Source organism: Artemia sp. Qi Xiang Cuo, chromosome 16 (assembly GCF_049724085.1).
Source record: "Artemia sp. Qi Xiang Cuo chromosome 16, ASM4972408v1, whole genome shotgun sequence".
NCBI lineage: Eukaryota > Metazoa > Arthropoda > Branchiopoda > Anostraca > Artemiidae > Artemia > Artemia sp. Qi Xiang Cuo.
Genome location: NC_142809.1, coordinates 17,252,626 through 17,271,688, shown reverse-complemented (window position 1 = coordinate 17,271,688; position 19,063 = coordinate 17,252,626). Strand labels below are relative to the sequence as shown.

The 19,063-nt window shown below is 32.8% G+C and overlaps 1 protein-coding gene across 4 annotated transcripts in view; it reads right to left on the bottom strand.

Moving 5' to 3' along the window:
* Window positions 1-19,063, bottom strand: part of LOC148942634 (lachesin-like) — a 582,410-nt gene that overhangs the window by 15,588 nt on the left and 547,759 nt on the right. For 3 of the 4 annotated variants that reach the window (XM_089102786.1, XM_089102787.1, XM_089102790.1), the window contains one exon: window positions 9,659-9,727. The exons of the other annotated variant lie outside the window; for it this stretch is intronic. In XM_089102786.1, the coding sequence (XP_088958912.1) occupies window positions 9,659-9,727 (69 nt within the window). The remainder of the gene's footprint in view (window positions 1-9,658; window positions 9,728-19,063) is intronic. 4 annotated transcript variants of the gene reach the window in all.

Sequence of the window (19,063 nt, the reverse complement as noted above, 5' to 3'; positions counted from 1 at the left end):
ATATAAAGTACACGTGACTGATGACTGTGGTTTTTGGCTGGACTCTAGGCAAGCAGATGACAGAAAATGGAGAGACAGAAAGGACCTGTGGGATTGAAGAGAGAAGGCTGCACGTAAAATGAAATTTGGTAAAGTGGTCCAACTACTCGATTGAGTGCCCAGCCGAGATCCATTCTAGGTACGATTACGGTTGTGACTTTCCAGTCATCCAAGTGAACGACGCAAAATTGCGCCCAGAAAAAAACTCTTTTTGCAACTCGTTGATGCATACAAAGGACCAATTCCTCTTCCTGTTGTGAAATAAGATGATCTGATGGAACTGTGCCATACTCTTATTTTTCCGAAATTTTACCAAGAGTACTACGTATCTTTTCTTCATCAGAGTCAACCCAAAACGCCCTGGATGAAGCAGATGTCAAACAAAACGATTCCAAACATCTTTATGTGGATCCATTTCCCCTTCTTACCTTTAGTGCATTAATATGAGAATAAAAAACTAAAAATAATTTGAATCCCGCGACATTTTAGGTGTTCGCAAAAAAAAATCCAATCTAACAGCAAGATAAAATTTATCTCACGAGTTGACATTATATCTACTTTTTCGGCCAGTCCTACGTACTTAACATAAATCTGGGATAGCCAGCTGAAACCCAATATTCTTTTACCCTATTTGTGATTCAGCATACGTTGCCCTGCTTATCCGCCCTTATAGAACAGCTTAGCAAACAGTTTTTTAACACTTATCTCAGAAGTACGAAAATGCAAGATACAACCTTCAGGCGTAACAACCACAATAAGAATAAATCAGTTGAGTGTACTGATTGAGTGTACGACTGTTGAGAGTTCGGCAAGTTGAGTATGCGACAAAGACGCACAGTGTGTGGGTAGGTGGGTTATTTTGCTCGTTGACTAGTCATGACATCGGGCAACAACCTTTTAAGAAATCATAGGATCGTATACTTTGTGGCGGATATTTTCTATAGTTCGTATGGGGAATAAAAGCGATTGACTAATCTGTATCAAATATGAGTATGGAGATCAGTTTTCTGTAATTCTGCAAAAATTTGCCTGAATTTCTTTAGTTCCGTTGTTGCGACGCATAGCCAATCACTTTATTTGTGAAACATAGGCTATATCAGAAAGGTAAGCCTAACTGATCCATTTTGACACTCAAATATATTCAAACAATCCGGTCATCTAGAATGTGACTGGATTGTCCGTTTGATATTTTGAACCAGTTACAGGAAGTCCCAAGATATCTTCAAAGTGATATTTCTATTCTTCTGTGTGTGAACGTTGAATGTTCTAAAAATAGTGGAATTTTGAGAAATAGTAACCTGAGCGTTAGTGTCAATGGGTGATGCTGCAGTAGGCTATACACGAAAATAACTATCATAAAAATTACATCCACTGTTCCAGGCATATAGGCCTACCAAGGAATTTTTAATGTGGACCATTTCCTAGGGGGAGAAGGGGGGAATAATCAAAAATATAATTCAATTTCAAAATTTGAATGACGAATATCCAGAAATTAAAGAAGATTAGGATTTCAGGTGTCCCTCCTCCTATTATTGTCCTTGTACTGTTCTCTCAAACTCTTTTTTCAAACATTTGCAAAATTGTTTCACATGCTTAGCTAGAAGAGAAGACTGACTTAGCAACAGTTTACTAAACTTCTTACAACGTATAACATCTAAAGTTTTCATTATAAGTTTAGAAGTTTCTTTTGACAATATATAAACTTTCATTTATTGTTGATTAGCTAATTTACCACTCAAATACATCCATTTAATTACATTATCCTTCGAGTTGATAAGGTACTGGTCGATTATCCGGGCAAGATGTCAGAAAGAATTAATTAATTCGACATACCATGAACAAAAATTTGAGAAACTTCAGAAGAGTACCTAGGGGTGCCAATTCAAGAAAACTTAGGGGTGTGGCAAAGATTTTTCATATTTTTAACAAAGACAACCAGATACCTAGGTGATACCAAATCAGATAAACCTGAAAACTTAGGGAGGTATCTATGTTTGTTTCGATTATTTCATACAAAAATGCCAAAAAAAGACTGTTCAATTTTTGGAGGGAGCAGCTTTTATTTTTTTTTTCAACCCTACCTCCACCATCCAATAGACGCCCATGAGAGTATCTTCTCAGTATCTCGAAGAAATGTTGAGCTACATGAATAGATTTACAGTTTTAATTAAGGGCTAGATGTTGGCCTTCAAATTCCAACTTCAAACCTGGCACTTCAAACCTTCAGACCTGCAAATTCTTATGCTAGGTGACTAAACTTTCAAGAATGGATTAACAGCCCAGTTAAAGTCTTATTACTGTATAAATCGATACAGTTAGTTATAAAATTACACAAAGTTATGTTAATCAGAATTTCATTATTCACAGAAGGTTCTTAAGTCTGATCTTGGGGTGATCTCTGCCTCCTCAAGAGATGCACTTATGTCAACGTCACCCTCGTAAATGCTTAGTTATAAAACCTCACTGTATCGGAGCTTCAGACACCCTCTCTCCCCCCCCCACCTTAAGAGGCATACTATGATTCCTCTTGTTCTAAAATTATTTCTTAGGAAAATTTTAGGAATGATCTTGGGGTAATCTCAACCCCTTCTCCCAACATGCTTTCAAGCTCCAAATCCAAGCTTTAAAGCTTCCCTGCTTTTGAGGCTTCAGGTAATTTTTTTTAAAGTAAGTATTAACCCTATCGAGTGATCTGACACTGAATTTGGCTAAAAGCTAGAGCTTCAACTTTGAAAAAACCTTCAGTCCAAGAGAAACAGGGCAAATTTAATCTAAAAAAAAAGTCAAAAATCAAAATAAAGTAATCAAATAAAAAGACAAGTTTGGACCTTTTCTTTACACAGTAGCTTACTGCAGCACCGAGTCACCAGAGGCCAACAAAGCTACACACTCTCCTTCTCCGTCTCAATCTATTCAAATCCTCCCTCTTTGCACTCTCCCAGGGAGTTCTAATTTTCCATAAATCTTTCCTTATAACCTCACATTCCATTTGGGGGACAACATAATTTTCGTTGGGCTCCGGATGGTTGGCCAACAAGGGATATCTTTGGCAATCTATCATCCTTCATCTGAAGAACCTTTACATCATTATAGCCCTAGAAATTGGGATTGAACCTCAATTTTTGCACAGCATATTGTTTGAGATACGGTCAGTTAATTGGATAATCAAAACAATTCGTAGGCAATTTCTCGGGAAAAAATCTAGTAAATCCTCCACCGTCTTTCAGAGCACCCACGTTTCAGAATCGCACCTGACTAATGTCATCACTGTAGCTTCCAATATTCTACTCTTGGTTCGCAGACTTTTCTTCCTACTCTTCCAAACTTTTTTCAGCTTTGCTTTTCTACATTTAACATCTTCACGGCATCAACCATTTTTATTAATAATAAAACCTAAGTAAGTGAAGCTGTTCACTTGACCAATCTTCTCGTTACCCAACATTGCCTCTCCACCCTAACGTGTTCTTAATGTTAGTGACTTAGTCTTCCCGACATTCATTTTCAAACCTATTCTTGCACAATAAACACTCCAATACTTCAAAAATTCATTCATTTTGTTAACATTTTAATCGAGGATGCTTAAATCATCAGCATAATCTAAGCCTGGGAAAGTTTTACTTCCCCAATTGATTCCGTGTTCTCCGGTTGCCTTTATTGTGTTCCTAAGGACAAAGTACATCAAAATAATCCAAACAAATGGGGATATTGCGCAACTTTGCTTAAATCTTGATTTAATGTAAAACCAGCTGTTAATCTCAGCTAATCAATAATCGCAGCAATGTTAATCTCGTACATGGTACTAATCACTTTAATGTATTTATCTGGTTCACCATACAAGAATAGGACCCTCGTTAAAGGGCTTCTATCAGCTGAATCAAACACTTGCTCATAATCTATAAAACTAAGGACTAAATGTGTTTGATGACTCAGCACTTCTCAATTGTAAATCTAAGAGGAAAATTTTCGTTGACGCATTCTCTCTTCTTCCTAAAATCTCTAAGTCTAAAAAGTACAATCATACTAAGTAATATGCGTCCCAAGGCCGTACCCAGGATTTTTTTTCCGAGGGGATTTTACTCAGTTTTTTTTTTTTTTGGGGGGGGGGAGGTTACAAAAAAAAAAACTAAAAAAAACACACACAAAATTTGTTTATACCCATTTCTGTTACGTTTTTACGAGTCAAACGAACATTTCGGGAAGGCTGGGGGGAGGGGTTCTAACACCCCTAACCCCCCTCTTGGTATGGCCTTGCTGCTTCCTACAAAAACCCAGATAATACCTCTATATTTACTACACCCACTCTATTCAGGCTGAGAGGGGCATAATAGACTTATGACTACAATTTAATGTTTGAACATTATTTAAAAAGACACTTCATAACTGTTTCTGTTGTTTCTGTTTCGTATATTTCTTTATCAGCTTTGAAATACACACATACAATAATCACTTTTTTAAGAATTAAAAAAAGAATATAAGTTTACTGAACGTTTGACTAATAAAAATAAGTTGGTTATCAGAATAGAACATACCTACATAGCTACCTTTTCCTCCTACGGCCCGGATTTGCATTACTGGATAATATTTGTTAGATTATATATATATATATATATATATATATATATATATATATATATATATATATATATATATATATATATATATATATATATATATATATATATATATATATATATATATATATATATATATATATATATATATATATATATATATATATATATATATATATATATATATATATATATATATATATATATATATATATATATATATATATATATATATATATATATATATATATATATATATATATATATATATATATATATATATATATATATATATATATATATATATATATATATATATATATATATATATATATATATATATATATATATATATATATATATATATATATATATATATATATATATATATATATATATATATATATATATATATATATATATATATATATATATATATATATATATATATATATATATATATATATATATATATATATATATATATATATATATATATATATATATATATATATAAAATACTGGGAGCTTTTAATACATATATAAAATACTGGTATTTTACCTAGGGGTCTGGTAAAATACCAGGCCCCTGCACTCGGCACGCGGCAGGCTTCTATATATAGATTGTCACTGTCGCTTGTTTTATAAAGGCAGGCAATTTGAGCCTTTTCTTGATGTCGTGACGTCCAAATAGACCTTAAACTAGAAGAAGTGGTTTTGTATAATTGCATTTTTTTTTATTGGACCTTTAACTTCTGCCTCGGCCTGTCTTTCGTCATTATGAAAGACATATCGGCGAATCTTTGTTTTATTTAATTGTTCAGGTGGTAGGACAAAAACTTTTTCTTTTGCCTTGGCTTATCTTTTGTCATTATAAAAGACGTATCGCCGAAACTTTTGTTTCTTTTAATTGTTCAGGTGGTGGGACAAAACGATTGTCCCACCACCTGATTTTCTTCCAACGATTTATCCAGTCCATAGTTTTGATTTTCAAAAGTATGGTAGGTATTGATGACCTTATCAATGTCAAAATCCAAAACCCAATCGTCATCATTATCATTTTAAATTTGTTTGGTTCGTTACACCTCGGCTTATCTTTCGTCACCATGAGATTCGTATCACCAAACGTTTGTTTCTTTTAAAAAAGGTATGGGGGACGCGGCAAGCTGCTATATATGGATAATAACTGTCACTTGCCTTCTAAACGCAGACAATTTGAGCCTTTTCTTGATGTAATGACGTCCAAATGAACTTTAAATTAGAGGTGGTGCCTTTCTAAAATTACATTTTTCTTTTTGCGTTGCACATTTCACTTTTGCCTCGCCTTGTCTTTTGTCATTATGAAAGACATATCGCCAAACCTATGTTTCTTTTAATTGTTCAGGTGATGGGACAAAAACTTCTTTTTCAACCACCGATTTATCTAGTACAGGTTTTTGATTTTACAACGTATGGAAGGCATTGACGACCACCTTTGTTTCTTTCAATTGTTCAGATGGTGCGACAAAACTGCAAATTTTCGTTTTTGGGCCTTTCAAAAGACATTATATTATATAAATAATTGTTGCGTTGGAGATAAAAACAATCTTATTTATGCTATGCATGACATCATATAAGAAAGTACTTATATGATGCCATATATGATGTCATAAGAAATGCTTTAACATGTAATAACATAGTAAATGACGTCGTTTGCAAAAAAAAAATAAGACTCTTAATGATTCTTCTCAGACTTCTGATCTATCTAGATTGTTTCTTATGCGAGAATGTCCCAAGATATCAATTTTCCGGAAAAAATACATAAATAAATATATAAACAATTATTACTCACATATAAAGTAGTGTAGTATATATATATATATATATATATATATATATATATATATATATATATATATATATATATATATATATATATATATATATATATGTATATATATATGTATATATATATATATATAGATCTGAATTCTTTTTAAATATCTAATATATAAAAAAAATTCCAATAGAGCCCCGCACCTATTCGATCCGGGCCTGTTCCTCCTTACCTTCGTATCTGTATAAAACCATGTCATTTATATTTAATGAGGATATTGGTATCTTAACAGACTCGAAGTGCCTCAGTGTATTATCCTTATGTAGTTTTGTTGACCCCAACCCCCCCCCCCAAAAAAAAAATTCTCTACTTCCTGTAGTATTATATAGACATGAATAGTTCCATGTATTATCTCTAGGAAATACCATTTCAAGGCCCTTTTCAATTTCAGCAACAAATATGGGCAATTTCGCAGTTCAATGAATCAAAATGAATAGAAGCTCTGACACAGATGGGGAAAAGAAACGAGTAAACCAATTTCTATGCAGAATAGAAACAAAAATACTATAAAGCAAGGAATTCCTTCAAAAATAAAATAAAATTGTAGCACCTAGTAAAAAGTATGGATAATGAATTTGAATCTGAATGACGGTTCAAATTTTGATTCAGTAAAGCAGAATTGAATTTCAATATAGCTAATTGATTATTTACCAATATACTTGCAATAGATTAGCTTTATATAATCTAGTAAATAAATAAACTAAATACCTCTATTACGTAGTTTATTTTGAATTTATTTTCGACTTTTTAAATTAGATTTTTCTTTTGAAGCAATAATTTTGACAAAAAAAAACTGTTGTACTCACTCCTATGGTCTAGAATCTTGAAATATGTTGCTAAAAAGCAAATTACAGAAATGAGTTTTATAGAGAGAATATGGGGTTTTCTAAGGTCAGCAAAAATACTGGACAAAATAAAATGAATATCCGGGTGCCAACCGCTTCCCTTCTTAAGCGCAATAAGAGAAAGTTACAAAGGAAAAAGGTTATATTTTCTGAACAAAAATAAGAGCGAACAAAATTTTGGTCAGAAAAGTATTTTCTGAACAAAATGAATATCTGGGGGCCAACCGCTTCCCTTCTTAAGTGCTATAAAAGAAAGTCAGAAGGGAAAATGGTTATATTTTCTAAACAATAATATGAACGAAACAAACCAAGCCAAACCGCGTTCTTTTATTTTGTAGGCTTTTCAATTCTTCCAATTTTGGTTTTTGTTTGTTTATCCTGTTTACTTTCCGTGTACTTTTGTTTTTATCCCGTTTGTTTCGTTCATATTTCCTTTCATTAAATGTGAGCGTGCAGTTACCCTCCCGAAACATTCATTTTGTTTCGTTCAGTATTTGACCATACAAAAACCCGTTGTTCTCAATATTCGTTTCTTTAATTTATTTCTTGCTATGGCAGGCCCGTGTGGTTTATAAATTAAAATATGGTACTTTTAGTCGTGACATAATGTTCACTGAAAAAAAAGAGATTTGTAATATATTTCTTTGAGCTGGAAAAATTACTTTTCAGGACAGATTTGGAATTTAGGTCGTAAACTCATATACCAAACTTTCAACACAGCTAAAGATGACAATGGAGACATATGGACCGTTATTTATGCTACTTATTACTTTCAAATAAAGATCCCACCAGGAGTACGAAAAAATAAAGGAACAAATAAACTGAAAGACAACAAATAGGCAAAACAACAACGAGGATGATTTCAGCAAGTGAAGATTGAATGAAAAGCAGAAAAGATTGAATGAAAAGCAGAAAAGATTGAATGAAAAGCAGATATTACGGTAAAGACCTCCACTATGCCGTCTTATATACTAAAAACATATTTATATTACAAAATAAAACAATTATCATTCAGAATTTACCTCAATGTTTTCGTTAATGTTGCTTCAAAATGTTAGTTCTTGTCTTTTATAGTATATATATACATAAAATAAAAAAGGCTAATGACGAATTTTTCTAAAGACAGTGATTAAAATACAACTTAAGGGAAAATTTTGGCTATATGACTAATAGCCGTCTGCAGAGAAAAATATTGCAAATACTAGAACGAAGAAACCATTGAGAATCTAGTTCAATCAAAAATTCTTCGAAGATTAACTGAAATTTTGGCAAAGTATTAACTTTGGACAAACTAATAAAAAGAAAATCCACAAAAACCTCAAAACATAGAAATTTAGGTAGAACCTTAGCCTCATATCCTCATAAAGGTTCAGCCAAGATTGTTTACGATTAAACGAAGCTGAGGTAACGAAGTTAAACTTTGGATGGTGAGCTGAGGGATTTGTTTTATATGATTTTTAAAAGATGTGACTTGATACGTAATATTAGTGTCATTAACAGTTTCAATGTTTTGACGGTCAAAAGGGTGTTGAGGGATGTTATTACAGTGGGTGGAAGTAGGGCTGAGGTTGCTCAGATATTCACTTTCAATTATCAGCAAAACGATATAATAAAAACACTAACAAATTAGATAAGTGAAACCCAAAGTAGCCCATAAAAGTTTATTCGAGGGATAAGGAAAGATTGGCTCAAATGTTTTTTTTTTTAATTATATATACTATAGTTCCACTGCGCTGTCAGCATGTATGCAAGGAAAGGTTGCATTTCATTATATATTCTTTTTTTTATCTTTAAATATACTATGTCTTACTCTTTCCAATTCAGAGCGTGTGTACCCCTCATTATGCCTGCCTTCGATAAAGATTCCTCCTTGTCCCTCAGTCTGCTAACTATAAATTTGAAATTTACTAAAGTTAGAGATGATTAAGTTAGAAATGTCGTATCATAGCACAGCAATGTAGGGATTTGCAAGCAACAACAGAGCTTCGATTCTTTCATTTCTTACTGAAATAAATTTCATTCATTATAAAATAAAACTTAATTAGAGAATACCAGGTCATGAAAATGATAGGGCAGGAGGTGCTAAAAAGTTAGAAACTGATTTACAAAATAACTTTTATGTTAAATTTATAATGAAAAATTAAGTTAATAAATTTAAATCCCCATCTAAATTTAATGCATCTATAAATTTAGATTTTAATCTGTCAGTAGTGGTTAACTTGGAGAAACTAGAAGAAGGCATGGGAGGAGGACAATCATCCCCAGGATCCCCAAACTAGGATGATCTTTTACTATATTCCATTAATTTTGCAAGAAAACTCAATTACCGAACATAGATGGCTCTAATCGTTGAGCATAGCTACCAGTTGAAGGACTTCCAGTGTTTACACGAATTTCTGAAAAGAAAAAAGGAAGAAGTAAGAACCTAAGATTTATTTGTGCTTTTACATATTTCAGCTTATATTGTCTTTGAACAAATTGATTTTAATTAAGTGTTGGAGGATAGTTGCAACACCCCAGAATTAGCATAGCATACTGAAAACCCCACTCGCTATCAATAAAAAATCTGGTTGCCTGTCTTAGCTAAACAAAATTAATTTGCTTCAAATTAATATAAGAAGGATATACTTTAAAGTGCTCTAAGCTTAGAATAAAATATCTGATAATTCACAAAAGGAAAATTACAGCTGATTCAGCCTCTGATTTTGCAGCAAAATAAAACATATGTTTAAGAAGAGAGCCACCCCCCCCCCCAAAAAAATACTATGAAATTAAGAAAAAGGATAACTAATGTTGAAAACTCCATATTACCAACTAGTAAATAGTAAGAGCTTTTTCTTTATAATAGCCACCCGATACAAATCCCGATGCCTTCGCGCAAGGATAAAGAGAGATCCCCAAAGAAGTTTTGCCCTTGGATACACTTTTTAGTGTTTTTAAGGATAAAGACCCCCTCATCTTAAGAACTTTAAATTTGGTTTCCTGTCTCATATGGACAAAATTAATGGAGAAAGAAAAAAAAATTGACTTAGAAGGATGGATCTCAAAGCACTATAAGCTTTAACTACAATATTTGAGAAATTAATAAATAAAAATCACTGATAATTCAAAAAAACCTGTTAGAGCCATATACCTCCAAACTTAAAGCACAATATATGTATGTTTAAGAATCCTTGTGTATTCAATTATTTGGTTTGGGACAGGGGTCAGTGGCGTGACTCTGTAAGCTCAGCCAGAGTCGACCCAGCTTTAAATGGTACCTAGAAAAATCTGGGGATGGTAAATAGTAAGGGCGAGCAAAAGCAGAGGATGGCTGGCCCACCCCCCCCCATTGAACTTCCTGGCTGAAGGGCCAAGAAACTAAGATCAGCACCACCAGTAGGGACTGTAAAGTCCAATGCCGTATTCTTTACCTTTTTACCTTTATCTTTACAACCCAAACACCATCAGACAGTTTCTGCTTCTAGTCTGTATATTTTGGTCAATAGACTAGGTAACATATAGACTCGATTATAGTGTGTACATTAGATAATATAAAGAAAATATAAAATATTATAGCTCTGGTGAACAGTTCATTCAGAGACAGATTGAACTATGTGTACAGTGGCTTGTGAATAAGTAACAATATGCTGGTTTCAAAACTTTACTTTAAAACATTAAAATATTATTATTTATAAATATGTTTCTTTTTTATGAATAACTTTAATTTAGAAATGTTGTACATCATTAATGTTCAAGTTTGAATTTAAATACCTTAAATTGGAAAGGACGGTGGAAATGGAATCTGAATATTTGAACTGTTTAAGTGGGAAACTCATGTGTGAGTTTCCATGTGGGAAATGTGGGAAATGTGTGAGTTTCCATGGAAACTCACACATTTTGAAAATAGGAAAAATCTAGAAAATATTTTCTGATTAAAAAGCCACCTTATACATTATAGCAGTTTTTGATAGGAGTGAGTGCCAAATAAAAAAAAATGGGAAAAAAATCGGCTAAAAAGATATGGCACTAAACAGCTTATGACGGTTTAGCTTTTCTTCGAAGGTATAGTAGTCTTGGGAAGCAAATATATCGTTAACATTTGAGTTTTATGAACAAAAATTGTTGTCGAGTTTGGTACTTTCGTTTTAGCTAGTACACACTCGAGAATTTGGATCTGGAAGATCAGACAATAACCGGTTGTCACGGTCTTTATACCAGACAATTAGCTTCGGAAAACTACATTGTAGCTACATTTTGGAAAACTACATTGTAGCTACATTTTTATTAAATGTAGCTACAATTTATTTTAGCATTTATTTATAATAAATATATTTATTTTTATATTTATTTTAGTATATAAGCTTTATCATTTGAAAATAATCTATATCTTTAGTGTTAAAGTTTGAATGTAATTGCTTTGAAGTCGTATATATTAAATATCCAAAACCGGTTTTACGAGATAATATCTGTTACTATTTAGTAATTTTTTTGGTAACTTGAAGTTCCACTGATTTAGTGGACAACTACTATATAACCAAATTCTTACCAAACTCTAACCAAAATTTTGATATTGTTAGCCTAGCTGCATTTAATACTGCAATAAAAGTGGCATAACAACTGACATTTTTTGGCTGGAAAGAAATGGTGGCAAATTTTTTTCACTCGTTTTCATAATATCTTGCTTTTAAAAAATTTGCTTGAAAAATTTCCACTGCCACTGTAAACAAAAAATGATGGAAAATAGGGGGAAAGGGGATGGAAAACGTCACGATTCTAAGGAAATTCAGCCAGAAGCGAAAGAACTTGATTAAATTAATGGGTCATATAATGAATTATAGAAGATAAAAAAATTAAAAACTTGTTTTTTTTTTAGTATTTGTTTTAGAAAAGCAGTGAAAATTTCTAATTATAATCTTCTTAAACGAACTATTTCAAATGTTTTGTAGACTCCAAGTTATCTATTTAAGAAAATCTGTTGGTACCCTAAAAAGAGCCTTTATCATTGATTTTTGTTTTTTTTTGGGGGGGGGGACTGAAAAGGAGAAAAGGGGACTAGAGAAACGTAGTTCTGTATGTTTGGGAAAATAGATTTTCAAAAGGTTTCAAATAGAAAATGCCTAAATAAAATAAAAAATGGACTAGAAAGCATGATTTTGTCACAAGTATAAACTCTTTTTAAATTCCCAAATATTAAAATTCCGGAAGGAAGAAACAGAGAAATTGCTGGAAAAAGTATTCCGACTAGAAAAATTTTTTTATTTTTGTTGGTTAAAAATTATTATTTCACGTAGAAAAATCACAACAACTACTACTAACAACCACTGCAGAACCAAGCAACCTTGGGCAATCACAGCTGCGTTTAAAAAATTCCCTCTTTACTCCCTCTAAAGAACTTTCAACTGATTTAAACCGATTAAAAAATTCTTTAAACCGATTAAAAAATTAACCGATTAAAAAATGAACTTTAAACCGATTAAAAAATTCCCTCTTTACTCCCTCTAAAGAACTTTCAACTGATTTAAACCGATTAAAAAATTCTTTAAACCGATTCAAAAATTAACCGATTAAAAAATGAACTTTAAACCGATTAAAAAATTCCCTCTTTACTCCCTCTAAAGAACTTTCAACTTTAAAGAATAAAAGATTTTTGTTTTTGTTTATGCGTTAAATAGATAACGACTCTGAAAAGAGAAAAAGGGAAATAAGCACTTAAGTAGAGGAAAATATAGCTTTAATTACAGGGCTGCAGAACATACGTAAATTGAAGTGAGTATTCTGATCTTCCAATTTTTCTTCGACGCAAGAAAGGACGATTTGAGATAATATGTCTTGTGTCTTTAATATTAGAATGATAATTCTGTTGATTATATTAATTATACAATATTTTCAGCTTAAAAATAATGTTAAAATGGTATTTCTTTTTTCTCTCAAAAACCAAGTACAAAGAGGGAATAAAAGAACATACAAAAACCCTTGAGATGAGAAAAAAAGAAAAATTATACCCTTAAAATTACATTTATAAAAATTTATTATTATCAAGAAGGATACAAATAAGTTTTTAAACAAGTTCTTTATCTCTCCTTGCTTTCTCTCTCAGATAATGCTATTGAAAACTATTAAATAGAACAAGTTACTATTTAAAAAAAAAACATTTTCCAAAATTGCTGCACCACTGGAAGGAAAGCTTTCTAATCTCTTGAAAAATTGCTAGAAAAACTTGTTTTAGAGAAGAGCTGATATATTTTTCTGATAGAATTCTGAAAATCTAGGGAATGATTTAATATACCAACGTTGCAATGGAAAATAGAAAGAATAACTAGAACATCCACACTTCAATTTATCCAAAATTTTGTCCATATACGATATTGTCTTGAATGATTTTCGAATTGGGTGGGATTAATTACTGAACATGCTGATACTAGGCTATAGAAAAATAAAAATAAATCTTTTGCTACAGGTTTTTTTTAAGACAAATCTTTTAAGGATATAATTAAATGCAATTATTCGTGAATATAGTACATTTTTTATGCTGATAGACGTCAACACTTTATAATAAGAGAATAAGTATTGTAAATATTCAGCAACTTTTCAAATGAAAATGTATGAATACTATACTAAGGTACAAATAGACCCAACTTTGGGGGGGGGATACGATTTTTCTTAGGAAACTGTTGGCAAATTTATCTGAAATGATTTTTCAAAACATCGGAGGAGGTACCCCTATCTCCTCTTGTGAGCAGATATAATGATAAACCAAACGGATTTCAAAAAAAAAATCTTTTTTATATGAATGTAGACCTCAATATAAGGAAACGCTTCAATGATTTTTTCTGATTTGCCACATTGTCGCAATAAAGTTTTTTCAAATTGTGATATAATGTCTAGTGATACGAAATTTGTCTAATTATTATATAATGTTTAATGAAGTTTCATAATATTTATCAAATTCTGATTCACACATTCCAAAAATGTGGGGATCATCATTCTGGGGCACGAATTGCCCCAGAATGTTATATTTTAGTTTTTTTTTCGTTATAGCCAAAGTAAGGAGAATCAAATCGAAAATTTCGTACAGTTTATTGTTAAATATAAATTTATTCAAGCAAGTAACCGAAGCTATCCTTGTAAATTTTTCTCAGGAAAATATATATCATATATTTCTAAAATTTTAAAAGTGTCTACGTTTCAGAGCAACACTTTACCACTGTTATTACCGTGGCTTTTAGTATCCTTTTTCTTCTTCTTCTTCTATTTCACAGCAGGCGGGTTTTTCAGTAATACTATTTAGCCCTTTTCCTTTTGCTTCACTCTGTGGGCTACAGAGCTACTGGCTTGATTGCCTCATGATTATTAGATATTTTCAGATATCTTTCAGTAGATCCTTATCTTAGTTCAAATACTTGTCTTCATGTTCTTCCAAGCTTTTAAGACTGTAAAAAACCTTTTTGAGCCCTGGATATTCACTTTTCAAACCTTCACCGCATCCACCATCTATATCATCCATACCATCCATAGCTAGTTCTACCGAGATAAGCAAAGCTATCCACTTGATTGATTTTCGCGTTACCAAACATTGCCTGTTGACCATTCCTGGTCAAGGGGGATAGTTGGCTGTAGAAAGTGGGATAGAACCACATTCTTCGTAGTCAAAAGGGTACCAAAACCATCCGTAGACAATTAGTTCCCAAGCTGTGGGTCGCGACACACCAATGGGACGCGGATGAATATTGAGTGGGTCGTGATCGCTACAATGGTAATTTATTGGTAATGTTCAAATTCCGTAGTGGCGGGTAGTGAAACTTTTTTTTTACAAATAAGAAACAAGAATTGAATAATTTTTTATTACTTAAATAACTGCACCTGAAAGTTTTTTTCAAAGTTATTTCAATGGAAAGGACATAATCACTTAGAATATTTCTTCATTATAGTTTCAGCATCAACCTCAACTTTGCTTAATTTAATCGCAGTGAGTTTGATATATCCAATTTATTCATGTACCTAGTTCTAATGTAAACCATAGCCGAAAATCCGACCTCACATAGATATTAGCTAGTAAACAGGAAGAGGACTTTCATAGGTTTGTCAAACAGGCAATGATAGTTATCAGCAACACTGCCATTGTCAATGGATCCTTTCCACAGCATAAGCTGCTTGATGAATGCCGAATGTTATTGTGAACTGCGAAAATGTTTGATCCGTTTGAACCTTACAAATAGAAATTAAGTTAATTTTATTTTTTCCGCACGTAGCAAGAGCACTGTCAGTGCATATACTGACACAGCTCTTCCACTGTAAGGTTTTTTTTCTTTATATGGGAATCAATTGCGTTGAAAATAGCCTCAGCAGTTCTATGACTTATTGGCTTGCAGAACAAGATATCTTAATGTACGACGTTCTTCCCTATGTAACGCACAGAAACAAACAGTTAAGATAGGCCTTTTATGTTGGTAGGCTCATCTAGCAGTAGAGTTTACTATTTACTATCTCTATGCTCTAAGGCAACAAAAAGGTGGGTCCCAAGATTAGAAATTTTTGTTAGATGGGTCGGAGCCCAGTCAGCTTTGGGAATCACTGCACAATTCTTCTGCAAAATACCTTAGCGAATCCTTCTCTGCTCACTGAACTGTCCACGTTTCAGAACCATGTTTAACCATTGTCATCTCTGTAGCTTCCATTATTCTTATCCTGTTTTGCAGGCTTATTTTCCTATTCTTCCAAACTTTCTTAACTGTGAAAAAAACTTGGGCCTTGACTATTCTACTTTTAACATCTTCACTGCATTCACCATCTTTACAAATGATACTGCCCAGGTAAATGAAGCTATCCGCTTGATTGATGTTCTTGTTACCGAAGATCACCTCTTCACAATAAATTTCTGCCTAGTCTAAGCAACTTGGTCTTCTTAACATGGGTTCCCAAACGTAAGACTGTCAACCTTATTGTTATTGAAATTCGAAGACTAGAAGGCTTTTCAGAAGATCGTGAGGAATATAGGAGTGCTTCTATTGAATCAAGGGTTAAGCTGTGTCGCGTTCTATTCTCGTTTATATAGATGATTTCGATGGACTGTGTCCTAAGAAAAAACGACAAAGGATACGGAATAGCCTGGAATTAAAAGGCAGATATCACTTCCTACCATTGGATTATGCTGATGATTTTGAGTGTCCTAGATAAAAATGTTAGGAAAATAAATGATTTTTTGATGCTTTTGAGTGCTCAAGACACAAGAATCTGTTTGAAAATTAATGTTAAGAAGTTTAAGTCTCCTAGACTAAGAATAAATGAAGTGAAAAAGTCAGGGCGCTTCAGAAAATTTTCCAGGGGGGTGAGCAGACGCCAAAATAGCAGTGGTGGTTGGGTGATAGTTTAGGGGGCTTAGGGCACCAAACTACGACTTTACCCCGAAGAGGACGAATTTGCAATCAATTTAAAATCCAGAGAAGCTATTTGAATTAGAAGTATCAATAAATGTATCTTAGGCTTCCCAGTTGCAAAAAAAGTAATGCCACACGGTGGCAGTACTGGATTCAACCAAGTTGATTCGCTTTATTTGTAATGAGATTAGGCTACGTGTGGTGATCTGTAATTGCGTATCAGTTATAATGAAGGGGGATGAGTTATTGTTCAGGTGGGGTAGGATAGAATTCTACAAACGTGCATTTTAATGAACAAACTACTTACTCTTCCTGAAACTTCAGATAACTGTTTAAAGAGGTAAGGGGAAGTAGAAATTAATTAAAACGTTTCTCCATACAGCTAAGATGTTACATTCCCATATCTAAAAGCACGTAGGTGGAGAAGGCAAGGCAGGTCATCATCAGCCCCACCAGAAAATTTCTTTTGGGTGGCAAATACTGCTAGTAACTTGGTTTACAGCAATTTTAAATGGTAATTTTTTTCTTTTGGTATTTATATGAAGTATGTCAATGTATTTAAACAAATGTATGTAATGTATTTATCGATAAGAAAGTACTATTGAATATATCGTGGTGGCTTCATCTATGTAGAAGATCAAAAGCGTCACAGAACGTTCCTCCTTCCAAATAATAATACTTCTTTTCATCGTTCCGGAATTCTTTAGTAGTAATATTAACAAGGACTTTTCATCAAAACTAGTATTCATCACCAATTTTTTTAGCATATTCAAATTTTATCCAGAATGGAAATTGCAAATTTAAACGTAGAACGGTACTAATCAACGTACAATTATTGATTTACACATTTTAAAAGCAATTGACTAGGGATTTAAGGGACCGGTACCTCAAATTGTATCTTGGTTAGGCCTGGGTATGATTTGGAAAACAATCAGAAGCTAAATAAAAAAAAACGAGCTTTTCAACTGAAAGGAAGGAACAGATTTGAAACCTATTTGAACAGATTATTCTTTGTATGAAGGGGGCTGTCTCCTCCGTAGCTCCCTACACTTTACTATGAAGCTTGGCTTATTTCCAAATTTTAAAGAAAATACGCAATTGGAGAATAAAGATTTTTCAAAGCACTAAAAAACTTTTGTTTAATGAACAAAGTGCAGAGAAGGGGGCAGTCCCCCTTATGTACAGAGTATTTTATATTTATTTTAAGTTTTAAACTTGCTCCATATTTTAGTTGAAAAACCTTTTCTATTTGTTTAATTACATTTCATGAAACTGTAAAGTTTTATGAATACAATACTTTCGGTAGCGCAGAAAAAAACACTATCAATATTTCAATGATCTCTATTTGGATTTTGAAGGATAATCAAACAGTTCGGGGTAATGAACTGTAAGTAAGGAGCGACCCGGCTCAATATTAGCCGAAACTCTGAAAAACAAAATTTTGATAACAATAGAGATATCAAAAGAATTGGCTTATTATGCTGATTCCAAATATATAAATTTCATTAAGTTTATAGTCTCACCATTCAAAAGCTACGAGCCTAAGAAAATTTGTCTTATTTTCGAATAAAGCGGGACTGATCCCCTTGAAGTCATAGAATTTTAATCAAAAACACATCACCATATTCAGCATATCAAAGAACCCTGCTGTAGAGGTTTCATGCTCATATCTGCAAAAATGTGGAATTTTGTTATTTTTGCCAGAAGAAAGATCATGGATGCGTGTTTATTTTTTTCCATTTTTTTTCCATGGCTGATCGTACTGATCAAGTGGGCCTAGAACATCTGGAGATGGCTCATTCTAGATCTAGTGTCCTTTTTAAGTGACCAAAAAATTAGAGGGTAGCTAGGCCTCCTCCCACGCCACTTTTGTCCCAAAATCGTCAGATCAAAACTTTGAGATAGCTTTTTTGTTCAGCATAGTTGAAAGGCCCAATAACTATGTCATTGGATATAAAATGACACCCTAAAGCCCCCGGGGAAAGGATTTTAAGTTATAAAGTTTGCCCCTATTTTATTTTTTATTGGGAAGCATACATATACTTTTCGGGTGGGACGGGAGGACGAATTTTCTGGTGGGAGAATTTTCCATGGAGAGGGAAGTTTCCAGGGGGTGAAATTTTCAGGAGAAATTTTACACTGGGTGAATTTGCCAGAATTCCTATACGAAATTTCTTTATATGTCTTGCTTTCTCTTTCCTGATTCAATTTTACGTGTGGAAATGTTAAGGGTATTGTCCGGGGTAAATTTTTTCCAGAATTGAATTGTCCAGAGGATATTTCTATGGGGCGGGGGATTTTTCCGTGGAGGTGGAGCCAGGTATCCTGGCAAAATTTAAAAAACGATCAGAAATTAAACAAAACAACAAGTTTCTT